The sequence below is a fragment of the Psittacula echo genome (assembly GCF_963264785.1).
Source record: "Psittacula echo genome assembly, chromosome: 3".
NCBI classification, from domain to species: Eukaryota; Metazoa; Chordata; class Aves; order Psittaciformes; family Psittacidae; genus Psittacula; species Psittacula echo.
This window is the reverse complement of record NC_137736.1, coordinates 100,171,622-100,192,958: the sequence shown is the minus strand read 5'-3', so window position 1 is coordinate 100,192,958 and position 21,337 is coordinate 100,171,622. Positions and strand designations below refer to the sequence as shown.

Here is a 21,337-nt window from a genome sequence, read left to right as displayed (position 1 = left end):
TAAAAGGAGGCATGAAACTCTTGTTTGCAAGACTAACTGGGTTATTGAGCTATTGATACATTCTGATGAATGGTCATGCAAATAAAAAGCATGGGCAATGCTGTTTGCCATCTCTATGTTGCCACTCTTCTGATCTTCCAGTTATGAGAGATTCTTACAGGAGGAATCAGTGATTTTCTTGACTCCTCTTCCCAGAACTGTTTGGCATTGTCACATTGATTCTTCCCAGGGTTGGTCATCTTGTATCCCTGCTGTAATAACTGACAAGTTGCAAGGTCCTGCTTACTTTCAAGAGTAACCAGCAACTGTAAACACTCCATATTTTTAATTGTAGTTCCTCCAGATAAAAATCTTGGTTTCTAAACAAGTTCTGCAAGAGATGTGTAGCAGCTCTCATTAGAGAGCTATATGTTCTTGTCCTTCCTTATCCATGTTATTCCTGTAAGCAGCAGTTGCTATGATCACAGCATTTGGCACTGGGCCCCAGAGCTCGTGACATGAATTCTGTGTAACTATCAGCTCAGTGTGCACTTGCTCATGGTTAACGCTAGTATCAGAATGGCCAAGTATAGCGTATCATTAGCATGGTGTGTCAGATGACCTAGTGTGCCTCTGTGATCTGAAGTTATTTCCTGTGGAAGAAAAACTGTGGCTTTCTGTGTTACAACTGCATACAATTGGATAGAAAAGATAGGAAAATAAAACACTGTTAACTGGAAGCAGAGTTAGTCTCTCAAGGGTTTGTTTTCTCAGCTGGGCTTGAATCTTGTTGCTGTCCTTAGTCCTTCAGGATGAAATGCTGCATTTGTTTGGAATGTTAGATGTGTCCTTTTATGGGTGCCAGAAAAGCAAATAAGGTTACTTGTAGATATATATTTTTTCTTTTTACTATTTTAGAAAAAGAAATTCAACTTAGAGAAGTTGACTGTATGGATATTTTTGAGTGCTTAAGTGTCTAACAACCTTTTATGACATTTCCTAAGATAGAGCTGCCTGTACTTGGGTACTAAACCTTAAACAGTGCTAGTGCTGGCCATTGTAATGTGTAAGCCTGTATGTGCAGTCATTGCCAAAATAGCTGTTCTCTTTCACCAACTACCGTGCCACTGCAGAGTTCTCTAATGCTTGCCTAGCTTTTATTCAACCTAGGGTCTGTAGGGTTCTCTGGTTTTTGAGGATTTCAAGCTGTGCTGCTGTTTATGATTGCATAAATGTATGTAGTAGCATGGACTCAGAATAAGCAGAAGGCGTGCTCACCAATAATAAGGTTCCCAAAGATCTCTTCAGTAGTTGTCCTCCAGTCCCTCTTGGTTCATTTTAGTGGATTTAAAGGCAGGGAAGATGGGCATAAGGCACACACTGCTGTCTTACTGTAGCATTATGGCATTTGGGAATAGTAGGGTTTGTGTATGTTCCTACAACCTGGTGTTGAGACAAAACAACTGGTTTTCTAGTGCTAAGCTGGGAGGACACTTGTGTGTGATTATATACAGATAACATGTTGAAGACCATTGCTGGTAAATAACCTTCCTTTAAATTGTTCAATCTGTCTTTTTCTCAATGACCAGGATGTGCATGCCTTCATATTGAAATATGCTAGGGGAAAGAGGAATTAAATGCAAGATGTACACTTCTAGGCTCATCCTATTTTCTGCTAGGTATGCAGTTGCCATGGTAATACAATACCACTTAAAAAGTAACTGGAGGTGAGAAGACCAATTTACTAGTGTCTGTGGGTAGTGAGGCCTGGTTTGGACAGTGAGGACATTTGAGTGTATTCTTATGGCTTTGCATGTCATCGTACAGTTTCTGATAGTACATAACACAGTGGCCTGCTCTTGAGTACTGTTTGGTTTCTGGGTTCTCTCAATATAACAAGCTGAGTCAGAGAAAGGTTTAGATTGAGATGAATTGAACTTGGCATGATGTTGATGCAGGGTCCAATTTCATACTTTATATATAAATATATGTATTTAAAACTATGCATATATACTGCCTGAAGAAAAAGAGTGCTGTTACATAGGCATGTTTTGCAGATGCAGTATACTCTTCAGAGCTAGTAAATTCTCTGTTCGGTCAGATCTCAATAGGAAAGTTTGGTGAATAGTGTTCCTTAATAATAGCCCCAAGTGTGAGGATGGTGTAGTGCTTGCAATTGAGTCCTCTTACAGCCAGGTTTCTAGGCTGTTTACTAAGTGGCTGTTATTTTAACTGAATTCCCTTTGCTAGGCAGGCATTGTTGGATTTTTGTGTGAAAAAGGGAAACACATGCATGTGAATCAGTAATAAATCAAAAGTGTCCTGATTCTTGCCCACATGTTAGGAGAGTGGGTTTGTCATGTTTGTTGTGGCTTTGAGATTGATACAATCGTTTCTTTTTCAGACATGAAGACCCATTTTTCCTGATATGAGATGTTTGCAGTTGTATAAATAGAAATAGCTGAGGTTTCCAGTTTGGAAATTAGGTTTAATGCTTTCAAGTTACTCTCAAAAACAAGCCAACAAGGGCTGGAGCACTGCTCGTATGAAGACAGGCTGAAAGACCTGGGGTTGTTCAGAAGAAAAGATTCCGGGGAGACCCTAGAGCAGCCTACTAGTACCTAAAGAGGCTGACAAGAAATCTGGAGAGAGACTTTTTGCAAGGGCATATAGGGCTAGAACAAGGGAAAATGGCTTTAAGCTCACAGAGGGTAAATTGAGATTAGCTCTTTATTGTGAGAGTAGTGAGACACTAGAACCCAGAGAAGCTGTGGTTGCCCCATCTCTGGCAGTGTTCAAGGCCAGGTTGGATGGGGCTCTGAGCAACCCAGTCTAGCGGAAGGTGTTTCTGCTAATGGCAGGGAGCTGGAGCTAAATGTCTTTAAGTCCCTTCCAACCCAAACCATTCTATGAAAACATTTTCAACAGCTTGTTGTAAACTCCTTAACTACCACAAAGTAAAAGTGAAGGCCAACTTCTTGGCTGCTTTTGCAGACTTGTGGCAAGTTTTGGAGCAGACTAGTAGTTTCCTTTGCTAACATTGAGTTGAGATTGAGAATTGGAATTTTTTGAATGCTGAATGAGAATGAAAATGCTTGAGGAAGCATTAAGTCTGCTTCAGCTTCTGGGCTTAACGCTTGTATTCTGGCTCTTAGCATGAGTCATGGCTAAAGTGCTCCAGGTGAAAGGAGAATTTTGCTTATACTGACAGTGGTATCATCAGCTAGGGATCTATCAAATATTCTGAAACAATATTTACTTGCTGTAAGTCTAGTCTATTTGTTGAGGGCTTCTGTAGTTGAATGTTTTGATAAGCTTGCTTTCTCCCACTAGCCTGTGTGAGGTATCTGGATGTGAAAAGAGAAGGTAGAATTTTCCAAATGCCTTGTGCTGTCCCATAGAAGCTAAAGCATTGAATTTTTTTTTTTTTTTAAATCCATTTCTGTTAACTAGTTATGAACCAGCCACTAACCCTCAGAATTTTAAATGTTCTCTTTGGCTGTTGGCTGTTAGTGGTTAATAAATAATATCCTTTCAGTTGCTGTATCTTTAGTGCAGCATGCTTGAAGTCTGAAACTTGAATCTCTTTACTGTCTCTTCTGGGAATTGAAGCGAAAAGAAATGCTCCCATGTATTATATGTGCCTGGATGGTATCTTCAGTATTTTGAACTAAAACTTCTGTGCAGTTCTTTCGAGACAAAGGTAACACAAAGGCAACATGGCAAGCAATTCTTCCTTGTATGGGTAGCCTTTTCTACTGTTACCTATTATCTATAAGTGAGACCTCATTTTGCATTTCAAAGTTGATTTTAATCTATGCTTTTGTCTAAAGGACAGGCATGAGTTCAGTTGTGGGATATACTCAAGTTATGTAAAATCTCTGCCTTTTGATTCCTTAATATAAATACTGCATTAGTTCACTTGTTGGAGCTGAGTTCTTTGGAGTAGGACATCCTGGCTGCTAGATTTTTTTTTTAAGCAACTACACCTAAGTTATATTTCTTCCTCAGGAGTCTTAGTTTAACATTACCTTTTCATTCAGGTGTCCTTTTTATCTTGGCAAATCAAGGAAAAGACTGAGCCGAGAATGGGCCTGTTCTGCAGAATACTGAACAAAAGAAATCTGCAGTGAAGCAGTTCTTAGTGCTGAAATTCTAAAGAAAATATTCTGTTCATTCTGAAGTTTAGATCAGGTTTAAAAAGTGATTGTTCCCACTCAGTCTGTAACTCTCAACTTCGTGCATTACTTGGCCTTGAAATGTTTGAAGTGTTGATTAAAGTACAGTACCTGAATCAAATCATAAGTATCTGTGGAGAGGTTATAAATATGTTTGTGTGGAGTGAATTGCCATCACTATGTAACCTGTTTTTTTTAAAGCAGTATATTCACAGATTTAAATTAATTTTCAGCTCCATTTACCCCTCAATTCCCCTCTACCTGGAAGTGAGTTGACTAAGGAACCCTTTCGATGGGATCAGAGGTTATTTGCTTTGGTTCTCCGTTTGCCTGGTATTACAGCACCAGAATCGGAGCAGATGACAGGGGTACCAGTGGATGACTCTGCAATCACACCTATGTGTGAAGTCACAGGAGGTGAGTGCCCTGGTTTCCTTTGACAAGTCGGTACTTTTGAAAATAAAAATTAATTCAATTTATTAAGTTTATTAATCATGTACACATTGTGGAATAAGTATTTGCAAGTTCTCATATTACTTGTAAAAACTCAGAACTCCAATATAATAAAACTGAAGACACTTATTGCATTAAAGCTACAGATAATTTAATATAGCCTGCCTTTGAAGAGTGGGAATCTACTTTCTTTAGCGGTTTCTTAGAAGAGAAAACTTAATTTTTTTCTAATACACCTTGGTATCACAATTAAAAATTGTAAAAATTGTTGTTTCTGCAGTGCAGTTTTGCTAAATTCCTGTCATACTCTGATCTAAAGAAGCCAAAAGTGAACGAAATGTGTTGGGTTGTTTTGTTCTTTCCCCTCCCCTTCAGAACATGCAGAATGCAATGCAGAATTCCTGTAATGCAGATGTATAATAATTCTGCAAAATCAATACTTTTCTGTCCATCATAATTCATGACTGGTATTCTTATTATATATCTTAATTATAATTTTAATTATAATCTTAAATATAATTTTAGAAATTATATTCAAGATCAAACTCAGGCATTTATTTTATAATTTGTTTGTAAAAGTTTTTGGTCATATCAGATATTAGGAACGTGACTTTTCTGATGTGTTGGAGAAGATGTGATGGAGAGCAAAGGAATTTAAAAAACGTCCAAAAGGATTTCATTCCACTGCTTTCTGATTGTCATGTCAGGCTATACTGATGGTGCTTTGACTGAAAATCGTGGACAGTGAAGTGTTTATGTCTGTCACAAGGGGGAGCCCATTTTCCATGAATGCAAGCAAGAATTGGAGCTGGAGTGATTGAGGGGCTAAAACCCGAACATTTCCAATGAGGTGCATGTAACACTGCCACTGCTCCACTAGGCTGCCTTTCTGCTTAAAGACAGAGTGTTTGGGAGAAGCTTTTAATCAGTGATCCGTAGATAAATCAATGTGTATGGTGGGTGAACAGTTTTAAATGATCCAAGTTAAAATTAGGGTTAGAAATACTCAACAACTTCGATCTTGACTGTTTTTTTCTAGGTCGATCATATTGTGTGTGCTCCCCAAGAATGCTGAATCAGTGTCTTGAGTCATTGGTCCAAAAAGTGCAAAGTGGAGTAGTAATAAATTTTGAAAAAGCTGGACCAGATCCCTCACCAATTGATGGTACTTGACATTTTTTTACAGTGTGGTATTAAACGGCAGGGATGACTATCAATATAACTTAATGAACTTCATGTAATAGTTGACAAAAGATAAAATCTTGTCATTTAAAAGACATTACTATAAAAAGGACCTGTTCTGTCTACAAGGGTGTTGTACTTTATCAGAATTCTGGCTATAGGTGCTGCACACTATGTAAAACCTCTACATTTGGTCATGTTGCTCAGATAGTCTTAAATGCAGTTCTTCATATCAAGGATAGTTTAATGGGTTAATGAATTTTAAGCAGTAGTTCCAGTTAGAAATGTAAAGAGCTTGATATGGAAATACTGTGGGTTTATACACATATTCTTCTGTTTAATGTAGTAAAGGGGCTACATTAAGAGTTAAAATAGCAAATATGACTGTAGAGCCTTCACTAACTTCTCATTCTAAGTGGCTTCTAAGCTGGGTTCCTCTTAGGATGTTACTGTGAAGTGCTTGTGATATATTTTTTTTAATCCTGCTTAGCTGCAATAAAAAGTCTAGTAGTATTAGTCATGTGTATCTTTTTTTTTTGTGTGCATGGAGATTTGAAGGTTATCTGTTCATAACAATAGGAGGAGAAAGAAACTGGTTGTTAAGAAAGGCTCCAGATAATTGGCTTTCTCAGCTCTGATCCTGTAAACATTCAATGCTTATTTGGTTTCTTATAGTTTCTGGGTTTTTGCAGAAATGCTTACTGACAACTGTTTGCTATTCTTGGAAATAATATTAACTGCAAGAAGAGCTTCCCTGGGAGTAATATTTCTTAAACTTCTGAGAAGTTATTTAGTACTGTTTCTGAGTTTTAACACTATTGTGACTCATAAAGCTTTTTTCTTCTGTAGATGGGCAGGTGGATATATCTAGACCCTTTGGACCCCAACCTTGGCACAGCTGTCACAAACTTATTTATGTTAGACCAAACCCTAAAACTGGGGTTCCTATAGGTCATTGGCCTGTTCCCGAATCCTTTTGGCCAGATCAAAATTCTCCAACGCTGGTATGTACTGAAGTTAAAGCAAAGGGTTGCGCATGGGGGAATATTCCAGGATTTCCTGTTCACTGATTTTTAAATGTTGAGATATGTGCTTCATTTTAGCAACCGTAAAAACAGTGTAACCCAAGAAGGAATGACACTTTTGAACCAGTTTTGCAGTTCAATCAGATAAATTACTTGTAAGAAAATAATATTACGGGGTTTCTTTTTAGTAACTTCGAAGCATTGAAAAACTGCCCATAACAGATTTGTCAACCTAGTACATGCACGCAGTGTTCCTGTTTGAACTCTGTTAAAATATCAAACCAGAAATAAGGTGGCACTTTGATAATAGCCTATCAAATTCTATTGCCCCGCAGATGGTACTAAGAGAAGACAGTATTATCCTCCCAATTTTGAATCCCTGTGGTAGCTTTGTCTTCATTCTAGCAGTTGAATGTAATTTTATCTGCTGTTGTGCTGTGTAGTCACACTTTCAGTTTATCCCAAGTGGAGGAGAAACTCATCTTGTTTTTTAAATACTGCCCACAGAATTAATTCTACTTACATTTTCATAAAAATGTAGGCTGCTATCTTTTCTTCAGTCTGAGAACTAATCATTATATGTATTTTTGTATTTCTGCTAATCATTGAAGTCAAAATAATGCAGTTGTATAATTGTTCCCTATATTTATGACAATTTGTATCGAGTTTTTGTAGGTTTTTCTGATCTGAAATTAGTGTGCTGACTAGCAAACTCATTGGACTTTTAATACATTTTTTTATCTTCTTTGTTTAAAAAAAATATACGAAGTTCTTTGAAATAAGGTTGTTGAGGATTGATACAAGTATGACTTTTTAGTCATATTTACAGGTTTGATATTGCTGGTGTCTGTGGCTGCATTCACTGAAAGACGTGGATGCCTTCCTGAACTGCAAGTTAGCATATATGAATAAAATGAAATCTTCTATAGTAATTTAGAAAACAAAATGTCATTGTTTGCTAGATACTAACAAGTTGCTCTGTATGAAAACTGTCCCCTGTGCTCCTTGTAATCACTGTCAGAGGGATATCTGCCTCCATTCACTGTGGAGAGTCAGTGCAGTTTGCCTGCTGCTGCAGGTTTTGATCAAGATTGCTAAAATAGATCTTGCCAAGGGAAGAGTTGTTGAACTCAATCTGCTAAAAACAGGAGGTTGACTTGGTGAGAAGATGAGAAAAAATTCTTCTCTCAGTTTCAGCCTGTATAGCTCCCATAACTGCATAAAGCACTGGATTATTGCATATGCATCTAAATTCCTGTTGACATCAATTGAAATTCCACATCGAACCATCCTTATGCAATGCTGGGGCGCTGAGTTTGCTGATACTGTTGCAATACTTCTATTTCCTTAGTGTTCTGAAAATACGGTGTTAAAATGTAGTATATGTTGTAACTCTTGTCTACTTAAGAGTCTGTAGTTAGATATTTTTCATTTCCTGCCTGTTACGTGATCCACTGTACAGTGTCTCAAACAGTGCTACCCCAACAACTGTTTTGTGAACTGTAAGTAATGATACTTCCAAGTATCACTGGGAGATCGACATGTAAAATGACTGCTCCCATTGCTCTGAGGAGCAGTTGTTCTGTCCAGCCAAGAGTTATTTGACTTCTCAAGTCTTAGCACTGAACTTCTTTTGCAGCTTTTTTATTCCTAGTATAACTGCTTCATGGCTTGGTCAAAAACTCCACCACAACTATTTACTAGAGGCATCTTCTTTGAAGAGAATTGCAGTTCCTGCAGTTGGTTTGGCCTCCTGTTTTGTATGTGCTTGGACAGTACACTTTCTCAGAGTGGAGACACTCAAGGCAAGAACCAACTTTATGGGCAGATAACATTTGGGTGGCCCATTCTAAAAGGAAGAGGCTAGAGCTTATAGATGTAGAAAAATTATTTTCAAGGTGAGGTGATAGGAAGGTCCAAGAAACCCTGTGTTTCCTTAGTTGATCTTACGTATTTATTAGCTACCTTCTTGTAAAGAGAGTAAATGGAAGGAGCCTTCCCAATTGAGCTCCTCTCCAGATTCTAGTGGCCTTGAAGGAGGCTCAGGGTAAGTATAAGAGCTTATGTTCCTCTCCTGAAAAACATTCAGTAGAAGATGTACCTCTCAAATCATCATCACACAAAAAATCAGCTTTCTCTTTCAGCTAGAGAAGTTTCAACTATGTTGTTAACTTATACTTGAAACGAGGTACAAGGGTCTTTTCCGTTTGATTAATAAAGAGGTGAAAATCCAAGCACTTAAATTGCTTGAATTGAATTACTTTTTCATGGGCTTAGTTAAAATGCAAGTTCTTCTAAAGCCTGGTTTTTGTTTTTTCTAAATTCATGCTGCTGTTGATTGTTAGAATTCAGTTTGAATTTTATAACTGTTAAATTTGCCAAGAAGGAGAAGTGCTGGAGGAAGTCAGCAAATGCCAAAGTACAGTGCCTGCTTCTGTGGGCATAAAAATGGGCATGCCCCAGAGAAGCATTGAAGAGTTTGGTTTTTGGTTTTGGTTTTTTTTGTTGTCCTCTCTGCAATTTAATTCCATTTGCAAAGTTTTTGTGTATAGCAAGAAGTTTTACTTGTGTACTCTGATGTTCTAGACTTACCAGATAAAATAACTGGCACTTACATAGAAATAAGATTCCTTTAGATTTTGAGACAGTGCTAACATCATAAATGAATTGCTTAGGACTCATATTGAATTAGGCTCCTTAAATATGTCTGTTTTCAAAGAACATGTATTACTTAAGTTGTCATAGCACCATCGCATTTTAATTGTTGTGTAGACTTACTAACAGTGGAATGCTTACGTTTAGCCACCTCGCACATCTCATCCTGTGGTGAAATTTTCCTGTACTGACTGTGAGCCGATGGTAATTGACAAACTGCCTTTTGACAAATATGAGTTAGAACCTTCACCACTGACCCAGTTTATCTTGGAAAGAAAATCCCCTCAGACCTGCTGGCAGGCAAGTAGAGAGTGCATGCTGAACTGAAGTTATTTATAAAATGTTGTTTTTCATAGACTTTATTCTATAATTAAAATAGGATGTAAAATTTCAGCACACAATACTTTGGATTTACATACAACATAATGTATTTTATTGCAGGTATATGTGAGCAATAGTGCAAAATACAGTGAACTTGGTCATCCTTTTGGATACTTGAAAGCTAGTACAGCGCTGAACTGTGTGAATTTATTTGTGATGCCTTACAATTATCCAGTCCTCCTTCCACTGCTAGGTAAAGACAACTTCATGAAAGTTTTCTTAGGTGGTATGCAATGGAAAAATTGATCTCATCTAAGCAGATTACTGCAACTAATGCCAGTATTAGTCACACACCTGTAGAAAGGTAGCATGTTGAGCAATGTCATCAGTAACATGTTTCACTTGTCACCAATTGACTACTCTTTGTGAGTATGCGAGATGTTTTAATTAAAATATGTTTTGGTCTCACTTCTTTCATTATTGTAGGAGCCATTTTTCCCAGTCAATCTGTCTCAATTACAAATTCATTTTGATAAATAATTTATTAAGTTCATCCTTTGGCTTTTTTTTTTAACTTGTGTGTGTATATACTTAGTCATATACATGTTAAAATACATACGTTAACTTCAGCATTGAAGAATTTGTTTCTTTGAGAGTTTCTTTTATTAGAAAAAATGATGCAATGCTACCTAGACATGTCTTTTATTTTGTCTCTTCTTTTTATAACCATCAGATGACTTGTTTAAAGTACACAAGGCAAAGCCTACATTGAAATGGCGACAGTCATTTGAAAGCTATTTGAAGACAATGCCTCCATATTATCTTGGGGTAAGATGACTTACTGTGTTAAAACTTCTATTTTGTCATGTAACTATAGTTATCTTTCCACTATGGGTATATTCTGTATTTAAAGTAGAATATGTATTAATAAAGAATAGCTAGACTTCACGCATAATGATACTTGCTGTTTTAACTGGAGTCCTGTGAAAGTCTTGAGACTTGAATGTTATGACAGTTTCATCAGCTTTGACTCATATATAAATTATATTTCTGTTAATTGATTCTATATGAATGGAGCAATGCTTTAAAACAACAACAAAAAATCCTTCCCTGAAGGTCTTCGTTTTTCTTTTCTGACTTTGAGGACCTTAGGTTCTATTTGCAATGAATACGTTAGTTGATGTATACAACACTTGCAAAGTTAAATATGACTGTACAATATATTCCATGTTTCAGCCTTTGAAGAAAGCTGTGAGAATGATGGGAGCACCAAACCTTATTGCTGACAATGTGGAATATGGACTTAGTTACAGTGTCATTTCCTATCTCAAAAAGTTGAGTCAGCAGGTAATGTTAAAGCAAAAGAGCAGTGAAAGCTTATTCTAATATCAGGATGATCTTAAAATACTCACGTTCAATGGCTTTGAAGGAAGAAAGAGCAGAAATATCAAGTTAATAACTTCCCATAAGCAGTTAGCAAAAAAGCATTTTGGTTTTCAGAATTGAAGGAAAACTTAACATTTAAATAAACTTTGTAGTCTGGACTATGAAGATACAGATATGGAGGTACAAATTGAGGTTTGGTTTGTTTTTTTTTTTTTAATAATATGCTTTAGGAGCATTTTTACTTGTACAGATGTTAACATACTTTTGTCCAAAAGAAAACATGTTGTCTTTGATCTTAAAGATATTATAGTATTTTTTCAGAAAATAGGTATTTGTACTTTGTGCATCAGAATCAGAAAATGTCTTTTCTTTGGCTTGTGAAATGAAACAGAAAGTGTTCAGTAAATACAAACTGACAAAATTCAGGATCTCAGCTAAGGATACAGATGTAGAAGTGGCAAGTGACCTTTTAAAATTGTTGACTGTGTTCAGAATAGTGCCCTTATCTTTGATTAGTCTCCTGCACCAGCAAAAGCATTTCTGCCCTGCTACCTTTGCTTTTATTTTGTTGAACTGTGCATGTTAAGCTTTCTTGTTCAAAATAATAAAATGATGCAGTAGGCTTGAAACTTCAAGAAACAGCAGTGCAAATGCTTGTAACTTAGCTAATGAGTCCTTATGGACCAGCTTTTTCTTAAAACATTAACATAAATGATTATTTGTGGAAGCAAACCTCTTGATGTTTACAGTCTGTCCTATTAAATCATAATCATACTGCTCAGTATTCTGTGAACTGATCTCTCAACTTAGGCATCTTAGACTCCTATAATGTAATAGCATGCACTGCAAATGATACTTAAAGCTTTTCTAACTTCTGAAAGGCACTGCCAGTAGTACTCAGCATTCTTAAAGTAAAAATTCAAATTTTGATTAGTCTATAAATTTATGTGCATCTGCAAAACTAACATCAGCAGGTGAATTACTAAATTACTTTTCGTTCTTTGTTCAACTGTATTTTGCCAAAAATCTGGCATTTATGAACATGTTTGATTTTGGTACAAATCTGGCATAATATTAGGGGTTAGATCTGTGTAATCAAACAGAATTGGGTATTATTGTGTGTTCATTAACATTATGTCTATTCGTATTGTGGTTTTAAAAAGATGACTCCATTGTGTGACTGATCGCAACTATAGTTGTGGGAGAATCAGTCTTTTGAGAGTTACAGTGTAGCTGTTACTGTAGAAAAGTCTATTAGAGTACAGAGAGATTTGCAGAGCATTACTAGTCAAATTATGGCATTTTATGAAAATAAAAGCATTGCATGCATATTGGTGCTTAGATACCATAAAGGGCAGCAGAGGAGAAATATGCAGAAGACCTAGGCACAAACTGTTCACTATATTTAAAATTGAAGTAAGCATTAAGTGGTTATGTATTAAGCACTCCTTAAGCACTCATCCTGGTTATGGTCGTCATAGTTTATTAGCACATTGTTGAATCTTCTAGGTAGGAATTTAAAATGAATAAGTCTGACTAATCCTTTTAAGAGCATATTGTCAATTTTATTTATTTATTTATTTCAAATTAAGGCCAAAATAGAGTCCGATAGAGTCATTGGCTCTGTAGGCAAAAAGGTAGCGCAAGAGACTGGAATTAAGGTCAGAAGCAGATCACACAACCTGTCTATGGCACATAGGAACGATTTTCAACATCTGCTACAGGGAATTACTGGGGAAATTCCTCATAGACCTCTAGACCTCAATATGAAGGAGTATGCTGGGTTCCAAATAGCTTTGCTGAATAAGGTAAGCACCACTGTGTGTAATGTTGTTATTTTCAATATACTTCCATTGAAATGCTAGATATTGTTTCATACACAGTATTAATTGGAACTTTATTGGAACCATAGGATTTGAAACCTCAGACTTTTAGAAATGCTTATGACATACCCAGAAGAAATCTTTTGGATCAGTTAACACGAATGAGATGTAATTTACTGAAGAGTACTCGCAAGTTCCTCAAAGGACAAGATGAAGGTTAGTTCAAATAGTTCAGTAGTCTGCTAATTTATTCCTTTACCTTTCTACTGTGTCTTCTGGTACTGCTTTACCGTGTCTAACAGAAGATGATGAAATAAGTGGAGAGAATGAGAAGGGCAATGCAAGTGAAAGGCACTTGTATGCTACATTAGTTCTGCCACTACTAAGGTCAGATTACCATCTGTGATCAAGTGATAATGTAATGTGACATGCAGAGAAGTTGCTCTTTAGGGAGGGAGTTAAACCACATAAAACCTAATGTTATTTCTGCTATTTCTGTTAGTGTACATTTTGCATGATCAAAGGCTTGGCAACTTTAAACCCATAACAAGTTTAGAATCAGGTGCTAAGGATTTTAAGAGTTTGTTGATTTCAGTGGCCAAAAATCACTGCTGCTTTGGGAAAATGCCAGTCTCAGTTAAATTCTGGGTGGCTAAAACTGGGGGGAGTTATGTCAAAGCTGTACGTAGCATGGCATTACTACTTTGCATTAATGTATCTTTTGTCTGTTGTAATATTTTAGTTACAATTTGTTCCCAGTCTCAGTTTTTTCACCCATCTACTTTGTTGAAAAGTTACGGGACATATTGGAAAACTAATATCCATGCATGACAACTATTGTTTATTTCCCTGTCAAAATGATAAATATGCAAAACAGATATATTTAAGCAAGTTTTCTGCACTCAAACCATGATGTTATAAATACCAGTTAGGCAAGAATAATGGTGAGTGTTGCACATCTATTTTGTTAATGCGAAAGACTGAAAACTGGAGTTGTGAAGTTGATATAAATTGTCATAAGGTGAGCAGTATAATGTATTAATAAACCCTTCTGTTATGGTAGACCAAGTTCACAGTGTACCTATAGCACAAATGGGAAACTACCAGGAGTATCTAAAACAAGTACCTTCTCCGCTCCGAGAACTTGATCCTGATCAACCACGAAGGCTTCATACATTTGGCAATCCATTCAAGTTGGACAAAAAGGTGACTCTTATGTAAAGCTTTTAAAAAAACGTGCTTGTGGGTGTGCGCTTCTGATTTGACCATTCAAAGAGCAATATAGTGGAGAAACACTTTAAAGTATTTGGAAAAGTACTGCTTACAAGGGAGCGTCTCAGATGTTTTTCCATCGATAGTACCCTAAGGAGGGCAGTCTTTATTGGAAATCCAGTATTATGCCTCTGAATTATATTATGAATGAAATACGTTTGTCACTGTGGTATAGCTAATATCTATCTAATCATGTTCCCTTTACCAAACTTCCCGCATAAAAAGCTTCCGATAATTCTGAGCATGGTCTGTCCCTTCTGTCCGTTTCTGTCTTTGACTTGACCACATTGCCGATATCATTTTGAGCTGCTCTCTTAAACGCTTGTGTCATTTTGCAATTACTGAAAAGAAAAGCTTGACAGCCCACTCAATTGTCTTGGCAGACTGTTGGTTGGATAAGGGCCTTGAGCACATTGATTTGGTCTAGGGAAGGATCTGATCGACATATAAGAGTTCAGTGCATAATGATGTGTTGTACATGGTAAACAGCATCATATACATGGTATACAGCATGGTATACAAAGCATTAATTGTCTTTAATATGATGAGGTTTTGGCATAAAGTTTATTAATTCTCCCTATTAATTTAATTACAGGGAATGATGATAGATGAAGCGGATGAGTTTGTATCAGGGCCTCAAAATAAACATAAAAGACCTGGAGAACCAAATATGCAAGGGATTCCGAAACGACGACGTTGTATGTCACCCCTGCTCAGAAGTCGACCACAAACTCCTCCAGTTATGAATAATCACATCGGAGGAAAAGGGCCACCAACACCAATCACACAAGCACAGCCTGACCTTGTTAAACCTATTCCTGTTCACAAAAGTAAGTGAATCTTCATCATCTTTAGAGAGTTCGCGTTTTAATTTATGCAAAAAAACTTATCTATGTAAAAATACCTTTGGCTGATTTCCCAAGTATGGCTATTTTATTTCTCATTTTTGAAAATGAAGTATTTATCATCTGGAGTTAATTACAGAAAGAGTTGAGATAGTCTTTCAGACTGAAGTCTTTTTCATATGAACTTCCCACTGTAAACAATGTGTTTCCTGTACTAAATGAGGAGACAATGTAAACAGTCAGAAGGGTGTTTGTCCTTTGCCTGGGAATTCAGATGCTCCAAAAGTATCACAACATGAATTTAATTCGAATTTTGCTGTAGGTTGGTGAATTTACTTCCCTTAGAGTGGAGTTGAAGTGCTGTGTAACAGGATTGTTCCCTGTTCAGCCCTAAAGTGAACTTTGTCAGTTCAGTGTAATATGGGAAAACAAGCGTGTCATAAAAGCACATTTTACAAGTGCTTTTTCTTTTGCTGGTAGTCCATATAGCAGTTTTCATTTTCATATAAAGAATATACTTGTGATTTTTTTAAGCCATTAATTGCCAGGAGATTATAGAGATCTGCTCAGTGTTACAATTCACAAACATGTTTTCTTATGCCTGGCGTGTACACTGAAGTATATAAGCTGGAGCATAATTTTGCGAGAGTCTAATACTGAGCTGATTCATTGACTTCTATCAGATGATAAAGAATGTGAAACTGGCAAATGTATCTTTGTTTTTTTCAGCATCAGAAACAAATAATGAGGTTACAATAGATGGTGTGGTTGAGAATCATGTTACAGATCCACTTTCATCAGATGTTTTCCCAAATACTGTGGGTTCAGAGTTTTCAACGTCCTCTTCTTTGTTCAATTCATTGGATCGACCAGCAGCTCATACGGAGGATGTAGGCCATGAACATTTAGGGAATAACTTGAATGTTGATGGGTTTTTGGAGAATCATGAGGAATCAGGTAGTAAAGAACAAAGTACCGAAGAGAACTTGCCAGTGTCTTCACCCAGCAAAGGGAAAAAGCCAGTGCACTGCAGAAGTTCCAGAGAGATTAATATAGAGCTAAGAGCACAAATTATGAGAGAAATCCGAAAACCAGGAAGGAGTAAGTATACAAAATCTTTCTTTCAGATGATTGGCGTGAGAGTTAGACAAAGAATTCGTATTAGATCACTATTTTGGAAACATATTGAACTATGAGACTGGAGCAAAATAAATTTAAAGCTGAAAAGATTTGTTTTGAAACCTCTGCTATAAACTTCCTGGATAAGTGATTAAAACATTGCTCTACCTATCAGTGTTTATGAAAGTCATTGTTTTTTTCTATTATTGATATTAAAATGAGCTCTTTAGGTATTCCAGTAACATCCTAACTGCAATATCCTGTGTTTTTTGATGTTAGTGTTTATTAAACAGTATATCATTGCTACAGGTCTGGTTGATAGGTAGTATATCCTAAAAGCTTACAAAAGGTAAATGAAATCTGTTGCATTTCACTCAGATCTATGACAACAGATATATCTGTATAGGCATTTAAGTGACTGTGATTTTGCTCTTCTCTTTAAGAATATGAAAGAATCTTCTTTTTACTAAAGCATGTGCAAGGAAGCTTACAAACCCGACTGATATTTTTACAAAATGTTATTAAAGAAGCTTCAAGGTAGGTAACTGAACTGTATTAATCTTCTAAAACTGCATGATGTACTGTCATACATAACTGCTTGACAATGATGCAGTTCTTTGTTTGAAACTTGCCACAGTGCTTTACACTGCAAGTAAATAATTCCCTAGGAAATGAACAGAAACACATAAACTTCCTGATGTATGTAGTTTGCATGAGCTTACCTTTTTGCCTCAGATTTTGTCTTAATGTTAGCAACCGTAACTGCTGAATTGCCAGAAATGTAGATGGACGATGGCATAGGAAGAGAAGTTAACTATAGAAAATGCTTCAGGTTCCAAAGTTCAGCTGTGAGCATACTGCTAACTTGAAAAACTGATGGAACTGAATGTTACTGTGAATTAGGCTTCCAGAAACAGTTGAAATTCATTATTCTGCATCAACTTAAAATCTTGTCCTAAAATCAATTTTGAGATCCAGGTATGTTCCATAAAGATATGTCTCTCATCTTCAGATGATGCATTTCCTTGAAAGTCCTGTCTGAGGCTCTGGAAATGGGAGGTAGTTTGTCATTGGAGTAGAGAGACTTGCTGAGGATTTAAACCCCATGTTGTTAATCCAGGTAGAAACTGTACCTTACAGCATCCTTAGACTGACCATACTTGCTTGGCCTTCTAGAGGAAAGAAAGGAGAAATGTGTCATTATGATTGGAACCCATAGTGTTTGAGTTGAAGTGAACTAATAATTCCAGCATCTTGCTTGGATCATAAATATAACTGTAACTTTGAGGCTTATTTCAGAAGGCAATGCAGGTCATAGTCTTTATATTACACATGCTTCCTCGCTGTCTCAGCACACCAAAACCAATACTGTTTCTTCTGGAATCTGGGGCAGCCCTTAATGGGGTTGAAATATTTATGCCTCTAAAGTTAGGCTCTTTAGATAATCTGTAATTCTTATCTCTTGCACAGCCTCTCTATTCCAGTCATCTTCAGTTGAATCCCTGACAAAATTTGGCAAAAGTTGAATGTTGCATCAGAATTAAATCCTACCCCCCACCGTATCCAACAGTTTACTGTATCTGCTGGTGGAAAAGGCTGGCAATTCTGTTTCTGTTGAGTGTTGTTAAACTTTTAACTGTTACTGGCTGGAGTGCAGCTTCATCTCTTCTTCCTCTTCTCTGTTAGATTAGATTTTTATAGTGTGGCCATTTTATCTAACTGAATAACACTGTTTACAATCCCTGTGCAGTTCTCTGCTGCTTTCCTTACACAGGCAAGCCCATTTAACCAAGGTTACCTGGTCCCTGCAGAAAACATCTCTAGGCTCTCCAGAGTTGTTAAAGTCTTGTTTTGTTAACTGATAGCTGACCTTCGCAGTGTCACAGAATGCAATTCAAATTTGGGATGTCTGTTTTCTTTCCCTGCACCAAGGATCTGTAAGTTCTTAAGCATTTCAGCAACAAAGTGTGTGTATAAAACAGTCCTGGTTCAGTTTTGGAGATTAGTTCACTAGAGAGTTGTGAAGAGAGAGGAAGATTTCTACAACAATCCACAGTTTTTAGCTTCCTTTTAAAACCGACTACCTCACAGTTCCTCTTCTGGTAGCAGAAAAGCTATCACTTTTGAGAGGCAGAAATCAAGATGAGGTAGATAATGGGGTGTTTTTCTGTTTTTTTTTTTTTGTTTTGTTTTTTTTTTCTAACATTCTTCCATTTCTTCAAGTGTGAAAATACTAAAGCTGAGGAGATAACACATCTCTATTTCAAATCCTTCGCTAGTCTGACAAACACTTTTCTAATGCTTAGTGACACACATTTGGCTCAGTGCTTATAAAGAGTCCTTGCTGAACACAAGAGATATATCTCACCAATAGATGGCTGTAACTTTGGAGAATGAAGAGCTGTTTAGGAAAGGGCTAAAAAGAATTAGCCTAGGTAGTGGAGAAGTCCAGTATTTCTGCAGTTGGCATAGCAATCCATTTATGGTCCTAGTACTAAGAATAAGGTTTTTTTTATTCTGTGCTAAACAGTATAGAGCAAAATCTGACAAAACACACATTAACATTCCCCAAATCAACCAACTTCTCATTATAAGAAGTTCAGTTCCCTTTTAGTTATTCCTTAAATTAAGAGCTTTAAGCTAACAATACATAGAGCAAAGCCGTAAGTGTTTACCGAGGCAAAATGCTGAGCAATACCCACTTGTGATAAAAGTGTTGGCAAGAATTCATACAACCAATTACAAAATAATAATGAAGCTTTAAGCTCAATAGCTACTCAAGGAAGTTCTATTATTAAGGGTACTGATATTCCTAGTAGAGTGAGCAGTTGAATTGCAGTCAGTGCTTAAATATGCTAATTTATAATATTTTATGTGGTAAATTGTTTCTGCTGCCTTGAAAGAAAAGTTGTTTGCTGTAGTGTTCAGCATTTGGAAAGGAACTTTCAGTGAGATGTACTGAAGGGCTTGAGATAGTGCACTGTAAACCTGAATTCTTGTGCTAACAGTAAGGTGAGAATAGTTAGCAATGTGTTTTTCTCCACCTTCCATCAGGTTTTAAGTTTGTAGGAATTATCTGCTGCTGGCTTGTACAGCTGCTTTAGAGGGGCTTGAAGGTATTCTGGAAAGTAACATTGCTCAGTCACTTGCACAGAATATGAGCATGCTAAATTTTCACTAGGTTTTTATGTATTATAGCACTGCTGTTAGCTTACGACTTTCGCTAGAGGGAATGAGTAATTGTCTGTTTTCCATGTTAATGCTTTCATTAAGCAGGGAGCAGTTGCGAAAGCAATGAGGAAGAATGGAGGGGAAGCAGTAATTGAAGTGTGGGATTTCTGTGGGGTTACTGAGAAATGTGACGAGAAAGATAGGAAAGGGCTCAGAGCACAGGTATTCACAAGATAGTATGTGCTTGGGAATGGGAGCTTGTTTCCCAATAGTCAAGCTGGGATTGTGGGGAGGTCTGTGATCCAGCAATTAGGGGCAGATGCCATGTTTCTGTGAGACAAGAACATGGCCTGGGAAGCCTGGCTAGGACTAGAGGGTTTTGCTGGGGTTTAGAAAGGTTACAGGACGGAACTCAGTGTATAGTTGAAAATAGTACTGAGTTGAGAAAGTGAGGCAGAAATGTTGCAAAGGAAGGGCGGGCTAACTGGAAACCGCAAGGAGCTGTGTGTGCTAAGGCAGGGGTGTAAGTGAAGGTGACAAAATGGTCTGCTTTTCAAATGTATGTAATCGATATGGAATAGAACTGCAGAGACTCCAGGTTTGGGTTACATCTGTGCTTTCTTTCATTCCTTTCTCAAACTTCTAATTTGTATTTTCTTGTCAGGAAATCTGCTCTGTACCCTGTAATGGCCATTCCTTCACCAGTACCATCTTCACTTAACTTTTGTGAATGCACCATGAAGGCATGTAAATAATCCCTAAAAATTCTTGCCAGCTTTAGGTTTATAGTTCTTTTGACATATGTTGTATTTCTGTACTTCAGAACTTCTAGAAAGAGCAAACACTTGACTCTCTTTTTTCTTGCCTTTCTGAGGGCTGAGTGATGTTCAGAAACGTGATAGAATAGACTGCAGTAAGCATAGTTTTGTAATAAATGGAAAAGCAAGTTAGGAGCTTAGCAGAACTTTAAGAGACAACATATATACTTACAATGAGATATATATCACCTCAGCATGCGCAGGACCTAAAATAACAACTGAAGTTTCCAGGGTTCACTAAAAGCTTTGTGGATGATGTTTCATGTGTTACTGTGTGCTGAATCTATTATTATGCTTTCTTTTAAATACAGGTTTAAAAAACGAATGCTGATAGAACAGCTTGAGAGTTTTCTGGAAGAAATCCATCGCAGATCCAATCAGGTCAACCATATCAACAGCACCTAAGAAACACTGCACACGAGAGAAAGCCACAGCAGGGCTCTGCTGTCCTTACTTGCATTCATTTTTGACATGCGCTTTTATCTCAAGGTCTTGTATCTGAAAGAATGAGAAGCTGCTCTATAAAATGATGAGAAAAGTATCCATCATCTTTTTTCTTCACTTCTGTTATTTTTGTAATATGAAAAATATTACAAAAACATTCTTATTTAACTAAATGGAGAACTTCTTACTTGTCATGGACTTAAGTGTCACTTTCCCTCAGGTTCTATTTTTCTTAATCCAACCTTTAAAACTGTCACCTCTTAAGGTTGAACTTTGCCAAAAAGTTGCTTTGTAATTTTCAAAAAAAAAAAAAGGGGGCAAAAAAAAAAAAAAAGGCACATACATTAAACAAGGTAATGTTTTGTATATACAGTTATTTTGGATATATTATTGTAAGTTGTATAAATGTATTTTGAGAAATATTTAAGAAAAGCACTTTTGTTATTCCATCAATAAAAGCTCTATTTTAATCTTTGTGTAGGATTGTGTACAGTTTTTATTGGAATGTTTCATTTTGCCTTCCCTTCACAGAGCTTGTATATTCTAGTATCAGTGTTAAAAAATGAAGAGCAGTTTTGTATCACTGGATATTCTGTTCTTAATCAGAGAATGAGCAAAAGGAAGCTAATCCTGAATTGCAACTACAGTAGGATGATACCTTGTGTA

The 21,337-nt window shown here is 36.7% G+C and overlaps 1 protein-coding gene across 5 annotated transcripts in view; it reads left to right on the top strand.

Moving 5' to 3' along the window:
* The window catches only part of INTS6 (integrator complex subunit 6), a 47,802-nt gene extending 26,619 nt beyond the window's left edge, over positions 1-21,183 (top strand). The window contains exons 1-15 of one of the 5 annotated variants that reach the window (XM_080612853.1): positions 3,657-3,682; positions 4,391-4,574; positions 5,650-5,775; positions 6,642-6,796; positions 9,620-9,772; positions 9,914-10,046; positions 10,527-10,621; positions 11,030-11,140; positions 12,772-12,987; positions 13,092-13,218; positions 14,066-14,208; positions 14,870-15,104; positions 15,849-16,220; positions 16,682-16,775; positions 20,539-21,183. In XM_080612853.1, coding sequence (XP_080468979.1) covers positions 4,517-4,574; positions 5,650-5,775; positions 6,642-6,796; positions 9,620-9,772; positions 9,914-10,046; positions 10,527-10,621; positions 11,030-11,140; positions 12,772-12,987; positions 13,092-13,218; positions 14,066-14,208; positions 14,870-15,104; positions 15,849-16,220; positions 16,682-16,775; positions 20,539-20,632 — 2,112 coding nt within the window. In that variant the 5' untranslated portion in view covers positions 3,657-3,682; positions 4,391-4,516 and the 3' untranslated portion in view covers positions 20,633-21,183. Of the gene's footprint in view, positions 1-3,656; positions 3,683-4,390; positions 4,575-5,649; positions 5,776-6,641; positions 6,797-9,619; positions 9,773-9,913; positions 10,047-10,526; positions 10,622-11,029; positions 11,141-12,771; positions 12,988-13,091; positions 13,219-14,065; positions 14,209-14,869; positions 15,105-15,848; positions 16,221-16,681; positions 16,776-20,538 lie in introns of those variants that run through there. The other 4 variants (XM_080612850.1, XM_080612849.1, XM_080612852.1 and 1 more) reach the window with 4 other exon arrangements.
* Positions 21,184-21,337: the final 154 nt, after the last annotated feature.